This window comes from Melospiza georgiana, chromosome 23 (assembly GCF_028018845.1).
Source record: "Melospiza georgiana isolate bMelGeo1 chromosome 23, bMelGeo1.pri, whole genome shotgun sequence".
Classification (NCBI taxonomy): domain Eukaryota; kingdom Metazoa; phylum Chordata; class Aves; order Passeriformes; family Passerellidae; genus Melospiza; species Melospiza georgiana.
In genome coordinates this window covers 5,513,623-5,537,946 of record NC_080452.1, presented here as the reverse complement: position 1 = coordinate 5,537,946, position 24,324 = coordinate 5,513,623, and the positions used below count along the sequence as shown (strand labels likewise).

At 52.3% G+C, this 24,324-nt stretch overlaps 1 protein-coding gene across 2 annotated transcripts in view; it reads left to right on the top strand.

The window, feature by feature from the left end:
* The window catches only part of CACNA1S (calcium voltage-gated channel subunit alpha1 S), a 62,779-nt gene extending 39,163 nt beyond the window's left edge, over positions 1-23,616 (top strand). The window contains exons 26-44 of one of the 2 annotated variants that reach the window (XM_058039582.1): positions 1,890-2,048; positions 2,326-2,436; positions 3,584-3,667; positions 6,011-6,067; positions 6,671-6,799; positions 7,737-7,802; positions 8,711-8,802; positions 9,644-9,803; positions 11,037-11,164; positions 12,798-12,894; positions 13,407-13,509; positions 16,290-16,391; positions 16,518-16,642; positions 18,449-18,577; positions 19,918-20,117; positions 20,545-20,609; positions 21,473-21,567; positions 22,821-22,925; positions 23,151-23,616. In XM_058039582.1, coding sequence (XP_057895565.1) covers positions 1,890-2,048; positions 2,326-2,436; positions 3,584-3,667; positions 6,011-6,067; positions 6,671-6,799; positions 7,737-7,802; positions 8,711-8,802; positions 9,644-9,803; positions 11,037-11,164; positions 12,798-12,894; positions 13,407-13,509; positions 16,290-16,391; positions 16,518-16,642; positions 18,449-18,577; positions 19,918-20,117; positions 20,545-20,609; positions 21,473-21,567; positions 22,821-22,925; positions 23,151-23,411 — 2,268 coding nt within the window. In that variant the 3' untranslated portion in view covers positions 23,412-23,616. Of the gene's footprint in view, positions 1-1,889; positions 2,049-2,325; positions 2,437-3,583; positions 3,668-6,010; positions 6,068-6,670; positions 6,800-7,736; positions 7,803-8,710; positions 8,803-9,643; positions 9,804-11,036; positions 11,165-12,797; positions 12,895-13,406; positions 13,510-16,289; positions 16,392-16,517; positions 16,643-18,448; positions 18,578-19,917; positions 20,118-20,544; positions 20,610-21,472; positions 21,568-22,808; positions 22,926-23,150 lie in introns of both variants that reach the window. The other variant, XM_058039581.1, reaches the window with a different exon arrangement.
* Positions 23,617-24,324: the final 708 nt, after the last annotated feature.

The window sequence follows — 24,324 nt, the reverse complement described above, 5'->3', positions numbered from 1 at the left end:
TGTACCCAGCTCTGGGCTGCCCAGTACAAAAACAGCATGTGTGTACTGGAGTGAGTCCAGCAAAGGGCCACTGAGATGATGAAGGGTCTGGAGCATCTAAGGAGGGTCTGGGAGTCAAGTCTGGTGCTGAGAAGGCTCATAGAAATCTGACCTATGGGTGTAAACACCAATGGGAAGGCACAGAGAAGACTGAGCCAGGCTCTTTTCAGTTGTGCCCAGTGACAGGAAAAATGTAATGGACACAAACTGAAGAAAACAAGAAATTCCATTTTAACTTTAAAAAAAACTTTTTTTTTTTAATGGTGATGGTGCCCAAGACTGGAACAGGCTGCCCAGAGTGGGTGTGAAGCCTCCATCTCTGGAGCTTTACAAAAGCCAACTGTCCTGGGCAGCATGCTCCAGCTGGCCCTGCTTTGGGCAGCACACTGTGACTAGAACATCTCCAGAGGTACTTTGTGCTGCCAGCCCTTCTGTGATGCTGTCATGCTGCCATTCTGGTGGGGGACAGCAAGGCTGAAAGCAGCAGAGGCACTGGCAGAGGATGTGGGACATGCTGGGGGGGACATTGGGGCACCCAGGGTCAGCTGCTGGCCCCAGAGTGCTGTCATGCTCCTGCACTGAGGCAGCATGGGCAGCTTGAGCTGGGGGTGCCAGGGTGATGTGAACCACACAGAAACCCAGCAGAGATGGCCCTGGGCTGCTGGGGAGGGACAGGCCTGTGCAGCCATCTCAGTGCCCCCTTCACCCCTCGTTCATGTGGTGTCTTCACAAAATTCACTTTATTAACTTACAATATATAAAAGAAACACAGAACTCAGAATGAAAACTTTCTAAAAACATTCCTCCTCCCTTCCATCTTGCAGGGGTTTTCATCTCTTTTCTCTGTCCAAGGCCCCAGCCTATCTCACTCTGGCCCCCCTCTCCCACCCAGCCCACAGCTGAGCAGGGGATCTCTGACCTCTTTCACCAACTGGAACTAAGAGAGTTTTCTTCATGTAGTTCTTTGCTTTTAACTTCCTGTGTTCCCAGAGGCTTAGCTATGCCTTCAGTGGCCACACCAGGTGCCAAAATTCAAATTTCAGCGCTGATTGGTTTGAACACAAACTCCCAAAAAACTGACTTCATTTTCAAACTAAGACAGGGGGTGTGCAGCGTGGCTGGGGGTGCTGAGTGTGCCCCGCAGTGGCTCACAGCTGCCCTCTCTGTGTCCCTGTGTGTAGGAGTGTCAGGGGTAGGACGGTGGGGATGGATGGAGATGAGAGATCTCTGCAGCCAGGGTGGGAACTTGTGGGTTATGGCAAAGGGCCTGGGTGCAGGGCCCTGCTGGGAGCTGCCAGCCACAGCTGGAGCAGGGCTGAGAGAAGAGAGGGGCAGAGAGGATGAGAGGGTGAGAGAGTAAAAGGGTAAGAGAGTAAAAGGGGTAAGAGAGTGAGATTCCCATTACAGTACCATAAATCTTCTTCTGTGCTGAATATTCTCATTCTCCCTAACCAATCTAGTACAAGATATAAATCCTATAGCATTTACATACACCCTGTAAGAATCATTACATTACCACACTGTGTTACATTTTAAACCCTAAAAACTCCTCTTTGGGCCCCTTCTGCCAAGCTGTAGGGTCTGCTCTGACCCTTGGGCCTGTCTGCAAGCAGAGGGTGTTGTTCCATCCAAAGGGGATCACCTTCAGCTGGCCACACCATTGTTTTCCAGTTGTTCAGTAACTGAGGTATCTCAGAGCTTGCTTTCATTTCAATCTTGCTCATAGTTTCCATATTCTCAAACTATTTTGCCAGACAGTCATATTTATAAGGCTTTCCTGTTTCATCTTCCCCAACACCTGTATCCCTGTGTCCCCATGTCCCTGTGTCCGTGTGTCTGTCTGTCCCCAGCGGCAGTGTGTGCAGTACGCGCTCAAGGCTCGCCCGCTGCGCCGCTACATCCCCAAGAACCCCTACCAGTACCAGATCTGGTACGTGGTCACCTCCTCCTACTTCGAGTACCTCATGTTCTTCCTGATCATGCTCAACACCATCTGCCTGGGCATGCAGGTGAGGGCACAGGGCTGGTGGAGGGAGGGGGTGCCCAGGCTGGCTCAGCCCTGCCCTCCCCACGAGAGCCTCTGCACAGGGGTGTGTTGTGGTGTGATGTCTGGGTCAGGGCCTCTGGACCAAAATGGGGCTGGTGGTTTGTGGGGAGCCCACAGAAGAGGGTGCAGGGGGGAAATTTCCTTTGTGCTGAGTTGTGGGAGGGGGCCCTGCACCCTCTGAGCTCACAATGGAGGCTGGATCTGCCATCAGCTAATGGCTCCTTCTGCCTTATCCTCAGCATTACAACCAGTCTGAAGAAATGAACCACGTCTCAGACATCCTCAATGTGGCCTTCACCATTCTCTTCACCCTGGAGATGATCCTCAAGCTCATGGCCTTCAAAGCCAAGGTGAGAGAAGAGCATGATCAGCATGGAACGCAGGCCAGGCCAGGGGGTCCATTTATCCTGCACTGGGCATCTCGAGTACAAGCACCCCCAGCCCTGCAGCTCCACAGAACTTCTCCTTACAGGACCCTTAAGGACCCCCATGCACAGGACCTTGGAGTTTCTGGGGGGATTACTGCTTGTCAGGGCTACCTTTGCTGGCCAAATCCCGCCCATCCAGTTGGACATTATTCCCATCCTCAGTGTCAGGGCCATAGTGGGGTCATAGCTCCACTGCAGCCATCCTGATCCACCCTCCTCATCTCCCTGCAGTGCAAAACAGGACCAAATAACTGAGCAGAGGATGCAGAACTATGACCACCATCCCTTCTTCTGAGGGGCAGAATCACTGAAGAACCTTCTGGTTCCTCTGTGTCCTCCTTGACTTACACCCTTGCATGTTTGTTTCTCTTGGTTTGGAAAGACAGGAGTCTGCTAAGAAAAGCAGGAACCTCCCCTGAAATGGAGAATGGAAACCCTCCCTACCCCTCCAAATTGCTATAAATTTTCAATTAAGGGGCTCTCAGGCAAAAATATGGCAGCAGGAAATAACAGTTCTTTAATAGGGAAAAGAAAAAAAAAAGAAGAATAAAATAAAGAATGCAGTACACTAGAACAACACTGCCAGAGTCAGAACCCAGCCTGACACCCTGTGGGTCAGGGTGCTGGCAGCAGTCCCATTGGAATTGTGGCTCAGCCCTCCTGCAGTGTCAGGGCTGGTTCTGCTGGAGCAGGGATCCTGGAGAAAGGTGCAGTCTCTGCCTCTGAAGATGCAGGGGAAGAAGAGGCAGCTGCTGTTCCTCTGGGCAATCCAGTGCAGAAGCTGTGCTGGTGTTCCAGAATCTCCAGATTCTATCCGGGTAGGAATGCTTGGCTCCTCCCTCTGGGCTCACATCTCCCAATGGGATGCTGTAGTTCTTATCAGCCATGCAGTGACATTCAATAGCTGTTATCAGCAGGTGTCCCCTCCCAAGGGAGGAGTGATTGTGATCACTCAGAGACATAAAGCCAACTGCCTGCTTGACAAAGGTAATCTGCCATACAGATGGTAATGGAAAACATCTTGCATGGCAATCTTCAACACCACTCTTCTTTGCCTCCTTCCTGACAGGGCTACTTCGGAGACCCCTGGAATGTCTTTGACTTCCTCATCGTGATTGGCAGCATCATTGATGTCATCCTCAGTGAGATTGATGTAAGTGTCCAGGGGCAGGGGTCTGTTCCCACCCAGGGCTGCACTGGCACCTGCCCTGGCACGGGGCAGCAGTGCTGGGTGTGCCCAGCCCTGCAGGGGGATGCTGTTCTCTCCTCTCTCCCTGCTCTGCTTGGTTCTGAGGAGGGACAAGCAGGGATCAGCACATGGAGAGCACAGCTGTGGCCCTTTGAGCATTAAAGCACAATTTAGATGTCCCCAACTGCCCCGCATGTCACATTTACCCCTCTGCTCTGGTCTCCTGGATCTGTAGGCACTGGAATCCTGTGGAAAACAGGAACTCAGGACCAACCCATCAGCAGCAGGCTGTGTGCCAGCCCCTGTCCCACTGCACAGGCACCCACACATCCAGCCTCAGGTCAATGCAGGTGGGACTAAAAGGGTTCCACAGCTCCCTGACCCCACAGGACTCTGCTGGCCCAGGGGAACCATCAGACCCATCAGATTTCCAGACATTTCCTTTGTGTGTGTCCCTTTACACAGCAGCCGCTGCACACAGTGGTGTGTGAGCTCCAGCCATCCCTGCAAGCTGTGGGATGGTGCCTCAGGCAGGGCCTGTCTGGGGAGGGCTCTGCTGGGAGCATTTCCAGAGCAGGGCCAGGAAGCCCCTGCCTTCCCTGGCACTGGCACATCCACCCCTGTGTCCTGCCCTGGAAATGCCCCTCTGCTGTGGGAGCTGTGTGCTTCCTCCAGCAGCCTGGTGGGGCTCCAGGGGCAGCTGTGGAGTGGGGAGTGATGGATTGACCCTCCCCAGTGGCTTGGCAGTGTCTCCTCCAAGGGCCAGAGTTGGCTCTGGCACTGCTGCTGCTCCCTCTGGCGCCCTGCACAGGGTCACCTTCCATGTTCTCCGTGCAGGAAGGTGATGTTTTCAGAGACCCTTGAGAGCACTCACCTTCTCTGTAGGGTATTCCACCCTCACAGAGCTGGGGTGAGCAAAACCCACGCACCTTCCTCTGCTGTGAGAGCCCTGTGCCCCTCTCTGCACAGCCCTGCCCATCAGTACACCCATCCTCTGCCCTTCTCAGCCTTCATGATCCCCCAGATTTCCTGCCAGTGCCAACAGCTTTCATCTGCCATCAGCTCCTCCTCATCCTTGCCCAGCAGCTCTCTGCATCCTTGGTTTCCACAGCCTGTCCTTCCCCAGCCTGTTCTCAGAACTCAGAATTTCAGGATCCCTGGACTCCACAGTGCCTTTCAGTCCCTCTGGAGCAAGGGATAACTTGGCCATTCACCAAAATCCTGCTGCCCTTGAGGTGGGGATGCCCAGGAGCCACCACAGGCCCCAGGAGGATCCTGGTGCCCTCACTGGGCTGCAGGGGCTGCCCTGGTGCTGTGCTCTGTGTGCTGCAGCAGGGCTGTGCACAAAGCCAGGCAGAATTTGGGGAATGTTCTCTGTGCCCTCAGCCTGCCAGGTCCTTTCCCTGTGTCTGTGTCCTTGAGGGTCTGTGGGTGTGGGAGTGTTGTGGGGTAGGACGGTGGGGATGGATGGAGATGAGAGATCTCTGCAGCCAGGGCTGGAACTTGTGGGTTATTGCAAAGGGCCTGGGTGCAGGGCCCTGCTGGGAGCTGCCAGCCACAGCTGGAGCAGGGCTGAGAGAAGAGAGGGGCAGAGAGGATGAGAGGGTAAGGGAGTAAAAGAGTAAGAGAGTAAAAGGGTAAGAGAGCGAGGTTCCCGTTACAATACCATAAATCTTCTTCTGTGTTGAATACTCTGATTCTCACAAACCAATCTAGTACAAGATACAAATCCTACAGCATTTCCGTACAGCCTATAAGAATCATTACATTACCACACTGTGTTACATTTTAAACCCTAAAAACTCCCCTTTGGGCCCCTTCTGCCAAGCTGGCAGGGTCTGCTCTGACCCTTGGGCCTGTCTGCAAGCAGAGGGTGTTGTTCCATCAAAAGGGGATTACCTTCAGCTGGCCACACCATTGTTTTCCAGTTGTTCAGTAACTGAGGTATCTCAAAGCTTGCTTTCATTTCAATATCACTTATAGTTTCCATATTCTCAAAATCTTTTGCCTGACAGTCATATTTATAAGGCTTTCCTGTTTCATCTTCCCCAACATGAGGGGATGCTCGGGACACACCACAGGCACAGGAGGAGTCTCATGGTCTGTGTGGTTCCTTGCTCACCCAGGTGCTGCCTCTGCCTATCACCAGTCACACCAGCTTGTCCCTGAGTCTGAGGGATGCTGGGGCTCTGCCTGCCCTTCCCCTTCTCCCCAGTTCCATCTTTCTCTTTGTTCTGTGTCTGTGTTCTCTCCTTGTGTCCCTCCCTGCCTCCCCTGTGCTGACTCTCTTGTTCTTTCTCTCCACAGACCATCCTGGCACCCAGTGGTGGCTTGTACTGCCTGGGTGGGGGCTGTGATGGCACTGTAGGTACCAGCTGTGTGTGCCTGCCTCCCTCCCTGCCCCTGCCAGCCTTTGCATGTGCCCTGTGTGCCACCGAGGCCACCACAGCCAGCTCCTCCCTCTGGTCTGAGAGGATTGGGGTGACACCACACACACAGACATCCCTTCCCACCCTGCACAGCCAGGGGATGTGGGCAGCACCCCCAGAGACACCTCTCTTCAGTCCCTCCTTTGGTTAAAGTCCTGCTGTGACATTCCCCAAACTGCCCTTCCCTGCTTAAACAGCTCTCGTTAACCCTTCCTGTGCCTGGAGCCCACCCTACACCTCACCCTACAAACAGGGCAGGACTCTGGTGGGACTAAGGCTGTCTGTGGTGGCCCTGTGACCCTTGGGGCTCTCCCAGTCCATGTGCCAGCATGCCTTCCTCCCTGAATTATCCCAGTGTGAGCGTGGGGACCTGGGGAGCTGGGGAGAGGAGCCAGGGGAGAAGTGGCAGCACAGTCTGCAGTCTGACCCTGTGTGCATGGCTGGTGCCTGGGGGTGGGATCTCTCTGCCCTTCCTCCCCCAGGACCTGGAATCCCTGCCTTGAAGGGCCCCAGCAGTGTCTGTCTGTCTGTCCTGCAGGACCCTGATGACAATGGCCGCGTCTCCATCACGTTTTTCCGGCTCTTCCGGGTGATGCGGCTGGTGAAGCTGCTGAGCAGGGGGGAAGGGGTCAGAACCCTCCTGTGGACCTTCATCAAGTCCTTTCAGGTCTGTCAGGAGCTCTGCTCCCCTCCCTGACACACACATGCCCAGGGCTGGCAGCACTGGCTGGGAGCATGAGCAGCCTGTCCTCACCAGGTGTGATATATGGTCTCCTCAAGCCAGGTCTCACGAGCTCTTGGAGATCTATATCACACCCAAGACAGCTCAGCTACCCTAGAAGGCATAAAATCAGCAGGATGGCTTCTGTGGTAGTGTTGGAAACAGAAAAGTTTTATTAAAAGGCAAATTAAAAAAAATTCTTTACAGAGAAAAACCCAGCCAGGTGCAAGAGGTTCTTGCTCCTGGTAAAACACCTCACAAAAGTGATGAGGTTCTTTGTTCTCTTCTTTTTCTAGTAAATTGCTTAGGCAGGACTTTTTGGCTCCTGTTCAGTTGGTTATCCTTAAGTTTGGGGTGAAGTTCCCCAGATCCTATGAGGTGGCTTTTTCACCTAATTGAGGAGAGAAACTTCTGGGCTTTTTTACATTTTAAGGAGACAAAGGAGGGTTTTGTCACTCTGTCAGCAAGGGGCACACTCCTGTACAGGCAGAGGAGAAAGCTCCAGTGCAGCTGCTGGCCTGAGGCTGGGCTGGGGGCTGCTGGTGTGCAGAACATGGCCCATGTGGATGGGAAGGTGACAGCTCTGAGTGTCAGAGCTGGGCCAGGTGCAGGCAGTACCTGTCCTGGTCCCAATGATCTGGGCTCTGCACCGGGGTGTATTCAGGGCATGCTCACAGCCTGAGCTGGGCACTGCCCTCAGCCCTGGGCTGTGCTGAGCCCCTGTCCCAGCACAGAGGGCACTGGGGGCTGGCAGGAGGGCGTGAGCGGAACAGGTGAGCTGTCCCCTCCCTCACAGGGACAGGTCCAGCTCCTGCAGCACCTGCAGAGCCCAGGCCCTGTCCCTGGGCTGTGTCTCACCCAAGCCATGGTCCTTTTGTCACAGGCTCTGCCATACGTGGCCCTGCTGATTGTGATGCTTTTCTTCATCTATGCTGTGATTGGGATGCAGGTGAGGGGCACGGGGGCAGGGGGTGGGAATTGATCTTCATCAGGTGCCCTGAGCCTGATGGCACTGGGCAGGTGGGACAGGGAGGGACTGGTTACTCCCTTAGGCTCTTTCTGGGACTTGGCACATGGTGGGACCTGTTTGCCCTGGTCTGCAAGGGTGTTTGCCATCCCAGCAGCCTCCTCCTGCCCCTGGGGTGCAGCCAGGGCAGCTGGGGCACATGGCACAGAGCACTTTGGGGGTCAGTGGCACAATGCATTGACACAATCCATTGGCTGTCACAGACGTCTTTTATGAAAAATCTTTTATTTAAGATTTTTTCTCCTGAGAAGCTGAGAGGCCTCAGGAACAAAATGTAAACAATGGTTATTTGCTGTTGTGGAACGCAACAAGTAGATCTTTGATTAGCCCATGTTGGATGTTTGTAATTAATGGCCAATCACAGCCTAGCTAGCTCAGACAGAGAGTCCAAGCCACAAGCCTTTTTTATCATTCTTTCTTTTTCTATTCTTAGCTAGCCTTCTGATGAAATCCTTTCTTCTAGTCTTTTAATATAGTTTTAATACAATATATATCATAAAATAATAAATCAAGCCTTCTGAAACATGGAGTCAGATCCACGTCTCTTCCCTCATCCTCAGACCCCTGTGAACACGGTCACAATTGGCACCAGTGCTTGTCCTGGTTCAGACCTTGTCTCTGTGGCCCAGATGAAGTGCAGGTGTAGTCAGGGGTGTTTTCAGCACTGGCAGGAATGTCCAAGAGCACCCACATCCAATCTCAATCTCTTTTGGGGATGCCCAAAGCCAAATAAACCAGAGGAAGTGGAGCTCAGGCATCAGAGGTGCTCTGGAGGACATTTGGTGCCAAGGAAAGATGGCACACTGCAGACCTGCCCCTGTCATTTACAGATGTTTGGGAAGATTGCCATGGTGGATGGGACCCAGATCAACCGAAACAACAACTTCCAGACCTTCCCACAGGCTGTGCTGCTGCTCTTCAGGTCAGTGTTGTCCTGCCATGTGAGCAGCTCCAGGAGGCTCTGAGCCTGTGGGAATGCCCAGCTTGCAGTGAGGCAGGACCAGCATTTCAGTAGCTGATTTAATTTGTCCCACAGGAAGATCTCCTGCAGCAGGGGAGTGTTTGAGGAGAGGCTGTGGGGTTTCTTGGTGGGGCTGCTGGACAGAGGGGCATTTTGGGGGTTGATGTTCTGAGTATTTCCTTCCCAGACTAGATTTTAATTTTTGAATTGTGAGGAACTCATTGGAAGCAGCAGCTCAGCCCAAGGCTTTCCTTGACTCCAAACACTTTCTGAAACTTTCAGTGGTCCTATAGCAGCAAGCCCAGAATCCTGACTGCTCCTTTTTTTTTGTTCACAGCCTTTTGCAAGTGATTCAGTCAAAACACCAATTACTAATGTAAACCTGGGTGGCCTTCACCCAGCACTAGCTGTTCTTGTGTTCCACTGGTACCTCATGCCCTTACAGATTGCAGATTTTCCTCCACTCTTCTGGAGTGGATTTGCCATTGGCTTGCTCCAAGGGGCTGCCCACATGCTTCTGATGACATGAACATTTTATGGGCAGTGTTACAAACCAAAGCTGCTCTTTAACTGGCATTCTGAGGCATTGTTTCACCAAAAGTAGCTGGTGGTTATTAGTTCTGCTCTCTACCTAGTGTTGTGCTAAGGTGGGAATCCTATTTTGTTGACTTTTGGAAATGTTATATATTATGCCAGCGGAGGGTTTGGGTTTCCTTACAAGAGCTTCTGTTTCCCATTCCTCGGTGTGCTGGGCTGGCCTGAGCCCTCCCTGCATGCCCAGGGATGTGTGCCCTGTCCCCAGGTGTGCCACAGGTGAGGCGTGGCAGGAGATCCTGCTGGACTGCAGCTACGGCCGGCGCTGCGACCCCGAGTCCGACTACGCCGAGGGGGAGGAGTACACCTGTGGCACTGGCTTTGCCTACTTCTACTTCATCAGCTTCTACATGCTCTGTGCCTTCCTGGTATGCATCTTCCATAGCTGTGTTTCTCCAAAGTGTCTGGTCTAATTTGTAAGGCTTTGAAACTTGTTTTTGTTTCCATTTCTCTCTCAGCAATGTCTGTCCTATTCCATGGCATTTCTCAGTCAGCATTTCTTATCTCAAGGTTCGCATACTATGTGAGCCTTCTGTCAAGCTTTGAGATGTCTCTACAAACCCATTTCCCACAGTGTGCTGGCTCCCATTGGCACCCCTATCCTGCCTGGGCAGCCATGGGGTTGGTGGCTGTGTGTGCATGGGGTGAGCCCCTGAACCTCCCCCTGGGGACGTCACCCCCAGCCCAGCTCTCGGGTTTTTGGTTGATAATTGCTGCCCCAAGATGTGCAGGATGTCTCTGTTTTGGCTCACGTGTCCAAAGAAAGAGTCAGAGCTCTTCAGTTTTCGGTCTTGAGGTTGTTTATTAATTCTTATCTATAAAATTTTCTTTCTGCCCAGCAGAGATCTGCTCAGCAGGGCAGCCACAGGCACTCTGTGTTGTCCTTTTATACTACAAACTACGTATAACATATTTACACTTAATTCCCAATACTTATCACCTGTGTTAGACAGTGCACTTCTACTCTGAACCAATCCCAAAGTGCCAACATCACTGCAGAAAATGGAGAACAAGAAGAAAGGCTAGACATGCCGAAGTTCCTCCATCTTGTCCCCATAACCCCCCTACCAAAAATCCTAAAATCTACATTTTCACCCTGTGATAATTTTATTATTATACTATTTAAACTGCTGTGACGTTCAGGTCCTCATACAAAGCTGGCAATTTGTTCCAGGGGTCACAATCAAACCCCCAGGTGCTCTGGGCTGTGTGCCAGGGTCTCTGAGCCCCCCGATGGGGTCCTGGCAACTCCGGACACCTGGAGGGATGCACTGAGTTCCAACACCCACCTACCCAGCCATGCTGTAAACTGACACTGCCCTCCTGGAGCCCCAGGATCCCCTTTTAGTGTCTTCCCACAGCCTCTGTGTGCTGCCTTCCAGATGTGTTTGTGCTGGCCTCAGCAGGGGTGGAGAGGGACGAGATGTCGATGTCCTTGTCCTTTCACATGACCTGCTTGGGCAGGAGGCTCCTCTCTGCATGGGAACACCCTCACTCAGCATCCTCTGACTGCAGGACATCCCAGGCACATCTGCCCTGTTTTTGTAGTGCTGCTCTCTCTCCCCTGGCTGGGTCCTTCCCATGCTTTCCTCTGCCCTCAGATCATTAACCTCTTCGTGGCTGTCATCATGGACAACTTTGACTACCTGACACGGGACTGGTCCATCCTGGGGCCCCATCACCTGGACGAGTTCAAGAGGATCTGGGCTGAGTACGACCCCGAGGCCAAGTGAGTGAGGCTGGGTGGGTGGGCATGGAGGGGGTGTGTGGTGTTTTCTGGGCTCCCCCATTGAAGGGAAGAAATGATCAATCAGACTCCATGTTTATAGAAGGCTAATTCATTATTTTATGACATTATGTTTTATTATGTTATGACATTATATTATATTATGTTATATGGCATGCCATGCCATGCCATGTCATGTCATGTCATGTCATGTCATGCCATGCCATTACTACATTATTTATTATTACATTATTTACATTACATTACATTATTTATATTACATTATTTATATTATATTATTTATATTATATTATGTAATTGTCATTACATTACATTATATTACATTATATTATAGAATGCTATACCAAAACTATACTGAAGAATAGAGAGAGAATACAGACAGAAGGCTAAAAGATAATAGCAAAAACTCATGATTGTCTCTTCAGAATCCAACACAGTCTGACCGATTGGTCATTAAATTAAAACAATTCACATGTTGGATAAACAATCTCCAACCACATGCCAAAGCAGCAAAACACAGGAGAAGCAAATGAGATAATTATTGTTTTCCTTTTTCTCTGGGGCTTCTCAGCTTCCCAGGAGAAGAATCCTGGACAAAGAGGATTTTTCAGAAAATATGACAGTGACAGGGGTGTTCCATGGAGAGGACACATGCAGGCAGGGTGAGCTGGGGCACTGCCTTCCAGCCAGCTCCCAGCATCTCAGAGGTTCATGTGGACTTGCCGGAGTTGATCCAGGTCTGATAAAGCCATCAGGAGATTTGGGAATGTAAGATTTTCAGTTCCCTCTCCATCCAGCTGTGGTGAGGCTGCCTGTGGGAACCCAGGACATCCCTCTGGCTGTTTAGGATGGCCAGGACCCCTGCCAGGGGGCTCAGAGACCCTGGCATGGAGCACAAAACACCTTTGGGTTTGATTATGACCCATGGAGCAAATTACCAACCTTAGATGAAGATCAGCAAGCCACAACAGTTTAGGTAGAATATTAGTGAAGTTATCACGGGGTGGAAAAGTAGATTTTAGTGTTTCTGGTATGGGGGTTCAAGAGCAAGATGGAGGGAACTGGGCATGTCCAGCCTTTCTCCTTCTTCTCCTTGGCCTCCATCTTCTGCTGTGATGTTGGCACTTTTGGATTGGTTTAGAGTAGAAGCTCACTGTCTAACACAGGTGATAGGTATTAGGAAGTTATTGTAAATGTTGTACATGTAGTTTTTAGTATAAAGGCATAACACTGCCCTGGGCGCAGGCAGAGTGCCTGGAACTGTCCTGCTGGATGGACCTCAGCAGGGCAGGAGAAAATTTTTTATGGATAAGAAACAATAAACAACCTTGAGACTGAGAACTTGAAGAGCTGACTCCTTCTTCAAACACCAGGCTGGGAAAAGAGACTTTCCAACACATCTTGGGGTCACTCTGAGCAGTGAGAGATCCTGACAGCTGCCAACCCTTCCCACATCACTGCACCCTTCACCTGCTCCCCAGGGCCACAGGAAGCAGCTGCTTTCCCCAGGAGTATCAGAGAGAAGGGTGGGGATTTGCCCAGGGCTCAGCCCCCAGAGCAGCTCCCCTGGGCACTGCCAGGCAGCTCTGCTGCCCCTCTGCTGTTTCCTCTGCAGGGGGAGGATCAAACACCTGGATGTGGTGACTCTGCTGAGGCGTATCAACCCTCCCCTGGGCTTTGGGAAGTTCTGCCCGCACCGTGTGGCTTGTAAGGTAAGAGCCAAGGTGGTGATGAGGTGTGTGAGCCAGGGGCATGTAGGAATGTGCCCCCTGTGGATGGGGGACCAAGAGATTGTTGGCCATTTTGTGCCTTCTAATGAAAAGCTGATGAACTCACAGCAGTGAGACAGTTTTACTGATAGAAAATAATGAACACCTGAGTCTGAACATAAACTATCATCTCAAATGCCTTCAATCCAGGACCAGAGAAACCCACAACTGGTACCCCACAGTGTCCAATAACCAAATCACTCTCAGTAAACAATCTCCATAACACATTCCACATGTGCCAAACAACAGGATCAGTGAATAGAGATAAGAATTATTTTCTCTTCTTCTCTGAGCTTCTCACTGCCTTCCCCAGGAGAAATCCTAGGAGGGAGAATCATGTCTCTCTCAGCTCATAGAATGTGAATGCCACAGCTCTTGGGCAGGCCAGGCAGTGAGTCTGGGGGCTGCCAGGCTGCTGTGGCCCTGCTGACAGGGTTGGTTTGCTGTGTGTGCAGCGCCTGGTGTGCATGAACATGCCCCTGAACAGCGACGGCACCGTCACCTTCAACGCCACCCTCTTTGCCCTGGTGAGAACAGCCCTCAAGATCAAGACAGAAGGTAAGCAGTGATCCTGGTTTCCTCTACAGCTTGACAGAGAATCATCCTTGTGAATTTCCCTTCTTTGACCTGCACATATGTCATGGTTTGGAAAGACAGGAGTCTGCTAAGAAAAGCAGGAGCCTCCCCTGAAATGGAAAATGTAAGCCCTCCCCACCCCTCCAAATTGCTATAAATTTTCAATTAAGGGGCTCTCAGGCAAAAATATGGGAGCAGGAAATAACAGTTCTTTAATAGGGAAAAGAAAAAAATAAAGGATAAAATAAGCAATGCAGTACACGAGAAGAACACAGAGTCAGAACCCAGCCTGACACCCTGTGGGTCAGGCTGTTGGCAGCAGTCCCATTGGAATTGTGGCTCAGCCCTCCTGCAGTGTCAGGGCTGGTTCTGCTGGAGCAGGGATCCTGGAGAAAGGTGCAATCTCTGCCTCTGAAGATCCAGGGGAAGAAGAGGCAGCTGCTGTTCCTCTGGGCAATCCAGTGCAGAAGCTGTGCTGGTGTTCCAGAATCTCCAGATTCTATCCGGGTAGGAATGCTTGGCTCCTCCCTCTGGGCTCCCATCTCCCAATGGGATGCTGTAGTTCTTATCAGCCATGCAGGGACATTCAATAGCTGTTATCAGCAGATGTCCCCTTCCAGGGAGGGGTGAATGTGGTCACTCAAAGAGAGAGATAAAGCAAACTGCCCACTTGACAAAAGATAATCTGCCATACAGATGGTAATAGAAAACAACTTGCATTGCAATCTTCAACAACATAGATTGAGTTTTATTGTTGTCTGGGATAAATGAATAACAACCATTCATTAAATTCAAATAGAAGACATTCAGTGTCAACATTGCAGTGTTGCCTCAAACAGGAGGAAGTGCACATTAGGTTTGGAAAGAAGGATAGAGTGATAGAGCACGATGAAAATTTTCCACTGTGCATGAAAACCAGTCACATGGCACCTTTAATGGAAATCTAATTAAGCTAAAAGAGAGCTAAAAAGAATGGTTCATTCTTCCAGCAGCTGAGGATTGGCAGTGAAGATGTTGAGATTCAGGAAAATCTCAACAGGGTAAAAGTGTGAAATAGATTATAGAGAGTAGTGTAGGTGTATCACTTGGAAATTTAGGGCTTTGGGATTTCAGTATGTTGTGGATGGAAGCAAGATGGAGGGCACAGGGTGTTGTCCTGGCTTGTTTCTTCATGCTTTTTCTTCCTTCTTCTTCATGTGTTTGGGTGGCATTTTGTAATTGGGCACAAAAGTGCCACCCGTGCCACCCCAAACAGCTCAGGAGTGGGGCTGGTCCAGCTCCCATCATTTTAATTTAGCTTAGGAGAGAAGCTGCTGCCCTGCACAGAGCTGAGATGGTTCAGCTCCTGAAGATCAGGACTTTCCTGTGCTCACCTCCTGCTTCAAAGTGTGGCAGGGATGGGCTGGCTCTGCCCAGAGCCCTCATTGCAGGGATTCCCAGGCCCCTGAATTAATCTATGATGAGGAGGAGCTGCTTTCCTTCAGCAGAGTTTGCTGAGCTTTGCTGTCTGTCCCACCAGCTTGTTATGCAAATAAAACAGGCAGGACTCCATTTACTTCATGGTGGAAAAAGCCAATTCTTTATTCACATAACTGGTTTTATACAGTTTTACAGACCTTGTGTGGAACTCCCATTGGTCAGGAGCTTTCTTGCCAATTACTTTTATTGGTTAGTAATAAATTGTTACCCTGTATTAATAGGTCACTCAAACCCCCAGTGTGTACATGCAGGGAAAGTTGTTTGTGACAGATAGTTCTCATTTTTCTATGTAACAGTATAAAAACAGTTTATAGAGGTGCAAGCTGTTTTTTACTCAGGAATAGATTATGTTAATCAACTGCTCACACCAGAATTGCTCTCACATGGGAACTTGCAAAGGGCTAGCCTGACAAGGCCAGCCACTGATTTTAGGAGAGCAAGCTTGATTTTATGAAGCCTTTCTTAATGATTTTACCTTACTGCAACCCTTGTTTGTGTGCCTGTGCTGTCGCAGAGCCAAGGCAGGCTCTGGTGGGCTCCTGGGATCAGTTCTTGCAGCAGTGCCAAGGTGCTTCCCTCTGCCTGGGGTGGGAACCTGGCAGCCTGGGAGGAGCACAGCAGACCTTGGAGGTAAACTGGGATTTCAGGAATGGTGAATCCTGTGGGAGCACCAAAGGGGGGGTCAAAATCTGTGAAGTGTTCTGGCTGAAATCAAAGCCTTCCTAAGCTCACCTTTGTTGGGTGGGAGACAGAGGAGCTGTCACACCCTCCTGAGGGTGGCCAGGTGTTTGCAGGCTTTGTCTTCACTCCTGTTCACACCCCTGGGAATGAACTGCTCTATCCTGCTGGCTTTCCCTGTAGGAGTGTGCTCTTTGTTGACAGAGTGACAAAATTATTCTTTGTTTTTTTAAAGACGTTTAGAAGTTTTTTCTTTGATTAAGTGAAAAGACATTTCATAGGATTTAGGGGACTTCACCTTAAACTTAAGGATAGATAGTTGGAAAGAAGCCAAAAAGTCTTGCTTGGTCAATTTAGTAAAAAAAGAAGTGAATAAAGAAACCAACTGGTTTTGTGAAGTGTTTTACTGGGAATAAGACTGTTTAGCTTTTGGCTCAGTTTTTTTGTTTGTTATTTTGCTTTTTATGAAACATTTTTAACACTGCAACAGAAGCTATTTTGTTGATTTTTATGCTTCTAAGGGTAGCTGAGTTATTTTGGGTGTATTATAGGCCTCCAAGAGCTTAGACCTGGCTCAAAGATGCTATTATAACATTTCCTCACAGGTAATTTTGAACAGGCCAATGAGGAGCTCAGAGCTATCATCAAAAAAATCTGGAAGCGAACCAGTATGAAGCTTTTGGACCAGGTCATCCCACCCATTGGAGGTATGTCCCCAGGTGTCCCTCCCAGAGGGACACAGCAGCTCCTGCTCAGGGTCCCGTTGCTCCAGCCACACAGACAGGCAGAACCTTCATGTTGGGTTCACCATCATGTTGGTTTCCTCCCTCCAGATGATGAGGTGACAGTGGGCAAATTCTATGCCACTTTCCTGATCCAAGAGCACTTCAGGAAGTTCATGAAGCGCCAGGAGGAGTATTATGGATACCGGCCCAAGAAGAACCCCGTGGAGATCCAGGTTGGTGTGTGGGTGGTGTGTTATGGGTACAGGCCCAAGAAAAACCCTGTGGAGATCCAGGATGGTGTGTGGGTGTTGTATTATGGATACCGGCCCAAGAAGAACCCCGTGGAGATCCAGGTTGGTGTGTGGGTGGTGTGTTATGGGTACGGGCCCAAGAAGAACCCTGTGGAGATCCAGGTTGGTGTGTGGGTGTTGTATTATGGATACCGGCCCAAGAAGAACCCCGTGGAGATCCAGGTTGGTGTGTGGGTGGTGTATTATGGGTACAGGCCCAAGAAGAACCCCGTGGAGATCCAGGTTGGTGTGTGGGTGGTGTATTGTGGGTACAGGCCCAAGAAGAACCCTGTGGAGATCCAGGTTGGTGTGTGGGTGTTGTATTATGGATACCGGCCCAAGAAGAACCCCGTGGAGATCCAGGTTGGTGTGTGGGTGGTGTGTTATGGGTACAGGCCCAAGAAGAACCCTGTGGAGATCCAGGATGGTGTGTGGGTGATGCTGGAGGGGAGGTTCTCCCTGGAGGAGGCTTCCCCCAGCCTGGGGGCTCAGAGAGCTGCAGGGAGCCTGACCCTCATGTCTGGAGGTGAGATGGCCCAGGTGAACCAGCACTGAGCTGGCCATGAGTCCCCAGCACTGAGGGGACCCCCAGTGTGACCTTGGTGTGCAGGCTGCAGGTGACCCAAAGCAGAGAAGGGCTTTGACACTCTGCTGTACTCACTCCAGTGTAGAGAGGGCTTGGCAGGATCTGGTGCCTCACCAAGGAGTTTTAACGCCTGGAAAGTCCCACCCCAGACCATTGTCTGTGCCAAATGCTGCTCATCCCAGCCTGTTGTCATTATATTACAAAGGTTCTATTATCATTATTTTGCGAGGGTTCCACATTGCTAGAGTTTCATACCTCCTTGATGTTTCTCATTTGTTGTTATTATATTGCAGGATTTCTATTGTCATTTTATTGCAAAGGTTCCATATCACTAGAGTTTTGTACCTCCTTGGTGTTTCTCATGGCCACCTCCTCTAACACTGACTCTTCCTTCTTCTCACAGCGGCCAACTGACTCCCGTTCCCCTCAACCAACCAATCCACTCTTTTATAACACTCTTCTTATTATAGGCTACAGCTGTGGCCTGTTAAAATAAATAAAATTAATATAAATTAATATAAATATAAAATTAATAATTAACCCAGCTGCAACTCTTTAGGGGATAAGATTACTTTCTGTACTACCTTTATTTTTACTTATATTCTATCCCCCTACACCAGCCCTCACCCACCTGCTCTGCCCCAGTCCCAGGGCCTTGTCCCTGCTCTCCCCTCAGCTCCATGTTCCTGGTGTTCTCCCAGCCTCACAGAGCACCAGGGGAGGGGGGTACACGTGGCTGACCCTGAGTGGGACCCCTGCAGTCAGAGGAGCCTGCTCAGCAGGCCCAGGGGTGCTGGCAGAGGGTTTCTGTGCCTGGCCACAAGGCTGGGATGTCCCTTGGCTCTCCTGACTCTGTAGGGAGAAAATCACTGGTGGAGATAAAAGAGCAGGACCCAAAGGTGCAAAGCAAGGAAAGAGCCAGGGACAGAGGCCCAGCCTGCCCTTGGCTGTCACCTCCATCAGGGTATTCCCTTTCCCAGAGCCTGTGGGACAGCAGCAGCTCAGGAGCAGTGCCACCAAGCCCAGCCAGCTGCAGGCTGTGACCCATGGCCTGTCCTTGGCAGGACACCTGGCAGGGGCAGAGTGCCTCATCATGCTCCCCTCTCCAAAGAGCAAGGGGAGGGTGCTGGGCTCACCCAGCCCTGCCTTCCTGTCCCCCCCAGGCTGGGCTGAGGAGCATTGAGGAAGAAGCTGCTCCCGAAATCCATCGGGCCATTTCTGGGGACTTGACTGCAGAGGAGGAGCTGGAGAGAGCCATGGTGGAGGCTGCCCTGGAGGAGGGGATCTACAGGGTGAGTTCAGAATGCACAGCACAGTTTGGTGTCCCACCAGCCCTGATTTCAGAGTGCTGGTGGCTCAGCTTGGCTGCTGGCTCTGGGGGACATTCTGCAGGACATGCTGCTCATTCTCACAAGGATGAGCAGCACTTCTGTCCTCTCTGTGAGCATCAGGACATGCTGGTGGTGGCATCTTGGGCAAGCTGCTCTCTGCCTCACCTTCCCCTCTGTGAAAGGAGCCAGCCCATGTGCCTGACAGGGCTGTGCTGGATATTTACCTGCTGGTTTGGAGGTTCCCACTCACACCTTCTGCCAGGCTCAGGTGGGACAGCTCTGGTGTCACAAGAACTGATTCATATCCCATCCCCGGGAGCCTCAGAGACAGGCTGGGCAGCTGTGGGGTTGCAGAGTTCCTTCTGTGTCCCCAGGTGCCACAGAATTTGTCATGGCCTGGCTTTTCCCAGTGCTGATGGTCTTGGTTTGAAAAGCCAGGTGTCTGCTAAGGAGGGCAGGAGCCTTCCTTGAAATGGAAAATGTAAACTAAACTCCCTCCTTCTGAATTATTATAATTTTGAAATTAAGGGGCTCTCAGGTAAACATATGGGAATAGGAATAACAGTTCTTTACTAGGAAAATTAAAAATACAAATGCAATAGTGCAGAGTAAATCACAGACAGACTCAGAGCAGTCCCTGCCCCCTGTGTGCCAGGGCGGTGCCCCAGCCCCATCCCATGGGGGCTCAGCCCTCCTGCAGTGCCAGCTGTGGCTCTGCTGCAGCAGGGATCCTGCACAAGGGGGGAGTTTTTCTCTGCAGCTCCAGGGCTGCTGCAGATGGGCCTGGGCTCCCTCTGGCCATGCAGGGCAGCAGAAAGCTGCTCCTCTGGCAATGCAGGGGGCAAAGGCTGCTGTGCTGTGCCAGGCTCAGATTGGATCCAGGTAGGAATGCTTGGCTCCTCCCCTGGGCGGAGCATCTCTCATGGGATGCTGGGATTGGATCAGCCCTGCAGGGACACTCAGGTCATGGACAGCAGATAATTAATAAATAATGGCCCATGAACAGCAGAGATCTCCTGGAGGGAGGATTGGCTGTGGGAGAGATAAAGAAAACTGCCCCATGAACAGCAGAGAACTGCCCCACAGATAGGAATAGAACACACACTCCCATTTCTAACCTAAGACACTGCTGCATGGCCATCAACCCTCAGTGCCTCAGTTTCCCCACCTGGGCAGTGAAGCTTTGGGGACTGTGTGGTTCTGCAAGGCCTGAGCACAGCAATCACTGTTTCAATGTGGGAATGGCCCCAGAGCAGCCTGGAGCTCCAGGCTCCCCCTGATGCCCTCCCTGTTGGTTGCAGAGGACAGGTGGCTTGTTTGGCCAGGTGGACAGCTTCATGGAGCCCAGCAGCCCTCTGCAGCCCCAGGTGGCCAGCCAGAGGCCCCTGCAGTTCACCGAGGTGGGCACTGAGGACCTTGACTCTCCTGTGTTCCTCGATGACTTCCCCCAAGAGGCCAACACCAACATCAACAACGCCAACAGCAGCAGCTGGCTGCAGGGGTAAGGGGCTCAGCTTTGCTGTGCAGGTGAGGAGGGCAGTGCTGGCCCTGCCACTGCCTGCCCTGGGGCTGCCCTGGCTGCACCCTGGCCTGGCCAGGGCTCCCCTCCCACCGCCCTTCATCTCAATGCCATGAGCATGGAAGTGGCAGCAGGGCTCCAGGGGTTGCAGGAATCTCCCCTGCCCCTCACCTGCCAATCTCTGAGAGCCAAGGGCCAGGCTGGGACCTGGGCATGGGTAGAAGGGACAAAAATGACCAATAGGATGGACTTAGTCCTGGCTCTTGGGGTCTCCACCCTGTTCATCCATCCCAGTTGTCCCTATGGGTCTGTCCCCCCAGGCTGGGGAAGGTGGGAGGGCTGTTTCCCCAGGTGGAGCTGGCTCAGAGTGTGCCCCCAGCCAGGCTGACCCTCCTGCCTGCCTTGCCAGGGTGCACTATGAGGATGAGGTGCTGAGGAGGACGGTGCCAGCAGCGCGCAGGCGCCCGGCCTGGGGTGAGTCTGGGCTTTGTTCTTCTTCTGGGGGACTGGGGCCAGCCCAGGGCAGGGCAAGGGGAAGGGGCTGATGGTGCTGGGTGGAAGGAGGAGGTGCAGGCCCCAGTAAGTTTGCTGAGAGCTCTGAGCACAGCAGGATCTCTCTGGAGAGCTCCAGGAGACCCTTCTCCTTCCTTCCACCCTTTGAGGTGATGAGACATGGAGACAGTGCCTCAGCTTGGGGAGCACTGGCCATCCCAGGGCAGAAGCACCACCAGACCATGCTTGTTTCCTCAAACAGGGACTTTGGGTGCTGCTGAACTCTTAAACCCTCTGTTTCCCCCAGTCTAGTGAGCCTGGTCCCATCTCTGTCTGGCAGTGGTGTCCTTGCTCTTGTACCCAAATGATGGATGCTGAGATGCCAGAGGAGGGCAGAGGGCAACAGGGCTGGAGAGGGGCTGGGACACAAACCCTGTGAGGAACCACTGAGGGAGCTGGGGGTGCTCAGCCTGGAGAAAAGGAGACTCAGGGGTGACCTTATCACTCTGCACAGCTCCTGAAATGTGCCTTGCTCAGCTGGGGCTGGGCTCTTTCTCCAGCAGCACTGACAGAACCAGAGGTCACAGCCTGAAGCTTGCCAAGGGAAATACACGTTGGATATTAGGAAAAAGATTTTACAGAAAGAGTGATAAAGTTCTGGAATGGTTGCCTGGGGAGGTGGTGGAGTCCCCATCCCTGGGGGTGTTTAACAAAGCCTGGATGTGGCGCTGGGTGCCAGGGTTGAGTTGAGGTGCTGGGGCTGGGTTGGACTCGATGATCTTGAAGGTCTCTTCCAACCTGGTCATTCTGTGATTCTGTGATGTCCCCACCTTTCCCTCCCACAGAGCAGAACCGCCCAATCCCCATGGAGAGGCTGAGCAGGAGGAGAGGGGGCCCCTCTGGGGGTCTCTCATCACCAGGGCCACTCCTCCTCCAGCAGGTAAAGGGGGCAGGGCATGTCAGAGGGGATGTGTAATGTGGAGGACACAGGGGAGCCCCCCTCCCATCCTGGGACTTCTCCCTGCCATCCTGGCACAGCTGGGCTGGGAAGGAGCCCCTCTCCAGGCTCATTGGGTGTGTGTGGCAGCCACCTTGCCATCTTCAGTGTCATGCTTTTCATAAGCTACAAGAACATAAAATTTGGTGGGTTGATGATTTATGATCATGGTTTATATTTTTGTTTGGTTTTTTTGGGGGGGTTAGTTCTATGTTTGTTTTGGGGTGGTTATGGAAGGGTGATGACAGTTGGTTATTGTTTATGATACTAGGAAATATAAAGGAAGGTTAATTGAAAGTGTATTGATGATAAACCTCCAGCCTTGCTGGAGCTTTTCTCATGGATCAGCCTGGAGATGGAGCTGGGCTCCCACCCTGCTGCTCTAACAGCTCCATGGGGCACTCCTCAAACAGCTGGAACAGCTGGGAGCACATGCCTCTGGCTGCCCATCTGCCTCCAGAGCCAGGGCGAAGGGGTGCATCAGATTTGCCCCATGCTCCCTTTGCTGGGCACAGTGCCTCGTGCCTGGCATGTGCCAGGTCTGGTTCTCTGCTCTCTGTCCACGTGGCCCTGCTGGCCCCATTTTGTTGTCTTATATATAGCAAGAGTTCTATTATCATTATAGTGCAGGGGTTCCAAACCCCCTGCACTGGGATCTGGCTCCCCAGGGCCCCCAGCCCAGCCTAACTGGGAACTGGGGGGCTCTTGATCACCTAATATATTTTAATATATATTAAAATGCTGAGAGTGGATGGGTCCCAGGGGAGGAGCAGAGCTTCGTGCCTCAATGGTTTCTCACAGACAGTTCCTCTAAGCACTAACTCTTCTTGGTCCTTGCAGTAACCAACTGACTCCCTTACTCCAGATCCCACCACTCCACTCTTTTATACCACTGTTCTTATTTGCTGTGTGGCCTGTTAAGATCAGGCCTGCTCCTAATCTTTAGTAATTGGTCCAGCTGCAACTCTTTAGGGGATAAGATTACATTCTCTACACCTTCATGCTGTACCCCCTACACTATTTTGGGGGTGTCCTGGAGCCAGGAGCTCCAGCAGGATGGCATTGCCTGTCCAAGCACAGGGCAGGGACAGGGACAGACCCTGCAGCCCCCACACTGCCATGGGAGGGATCTTCCCTGGGCAGTGTCCCAGCACATGTTGCAGCTCTGTGCTGCTCTCACCCAGCTGCCCACAGAGGATGGCACCGTGACAGGAACAGCATCCAGCTCCAGGTTCCAGCAGAGAGAAACCGGTGAGCCAGGAGCATCCTCCACCCCAGCCATCACCTTCCTCATTCAGGAGGTAAGGCAAGGGCACAGCTTGGCAGGGATGGCAGGGAATTCCAGGGATGTCATGCTTGTGCCATGATGGGAGTTTGGGGGGCACAGCTCAGCCACAAGGAAAGCAGCAGGTGTGTGCCAGCACAGAGGGCAGAGGGAGGAGAAGAGGGAGGGAGGGATGGTGGGTACCTACAGCCAGGGCAGTGCCCAGGCTGAGCACCCAGGCTGTGCTCTCCTCCTCTGCCAGGCTCTGATCTCCGGAGGCCTCGGGGCTCTGGCCCAGGACTCGTCCTTCCTAGCAGTGACCAGGGATGAGATGGCAGCCAGCAGCCAGCTGCAGGTGGATGAAGTGGAGAAGGCAGCTGTGGAGCTGCTGAAGGGAAGAGAAACACCGCAGGGCACAAGAACTGCCTCTGCCCCTCTGGACACCTCAGCTGTGGCACCAGGCAGATCCCCAGGGCTGGGGGGATCTCTCTCCCAGAAGAACATCGCTGCCACTCGCCTCTGAGCTGCCACTGCAGTGCCAGGGCTGTCTCAGGGCTGCAGGAGCAGAGCCACCCTGTTCCTGCTTCTGCCTGGGCTCCTGAGCTGCTCTGGCCAGCTGTGGTGTCACTTTTGGGACAGGTCTGGGATGCTGGTGCAGAACAGGACAGTGCTGTTCCAGTGGGGTATTGCAAGAGCTGGACAGCTCATTAAAGTGTTCCTGCTGTGTGCCTCTGGGTGCCCCTCCTGTCCTTCCTCTGCCACCCTGCCTGCACAGCCAGCTGTGTCACCAGAGCTGGCAGTGATTCACATGGCAGCTCCAGTCCACTCGTTTTGAGGTTGCCAAGCTCTGGGGATCTCCTGAAATCCCAGCAGCTGGACCCTGCATCCTCGTGTCTCTGCTGGAGCCTGCAGCCAAGTCTGGCCTGTGAGGAGGAGATGTGCCAGGGCTGGGCAGCAAAATGGAGCCTGGGGCCTTTTTGGCTCCCTGTCCCAGCTGTGTGTGGAGCTGGAGATGGGGCAGAGGTGTGAAAGCCTCTGGGGCAGCAGCCCTGGGGCTGGCCAAGAGGAGAGCTGGACACTGTGAAGCCATTTCTGCCCCTTCCACACTGTGCTCTTGGGGTCAGGCATCCCTCCCTGTCCCTGGGAAGGTCTCATTCAGCCCTTGCCATCCATCCCACAGCTCAGTGGGGCCAGGAGAGTGTGAGCTGTTCCTGCAGTTCTCCCAGCTCTGCCTGTGCTGGTGCTGAGCAGGCTGCTCCTCTCTGGGCTGCCCAGGGGACCCACAGTGCCCTCCATGGGATTGGGGTGCTGAGCCCAGGGGCAGCCCCATCTCCCAGCCCAGCTCCTCACTGAGATCTGGCTCCCCAGGGCCCCCAGCCCAGCCTAACTGGGAACTGGGGGGCTCTTGATCACCTAATATATTTTACTATATATTA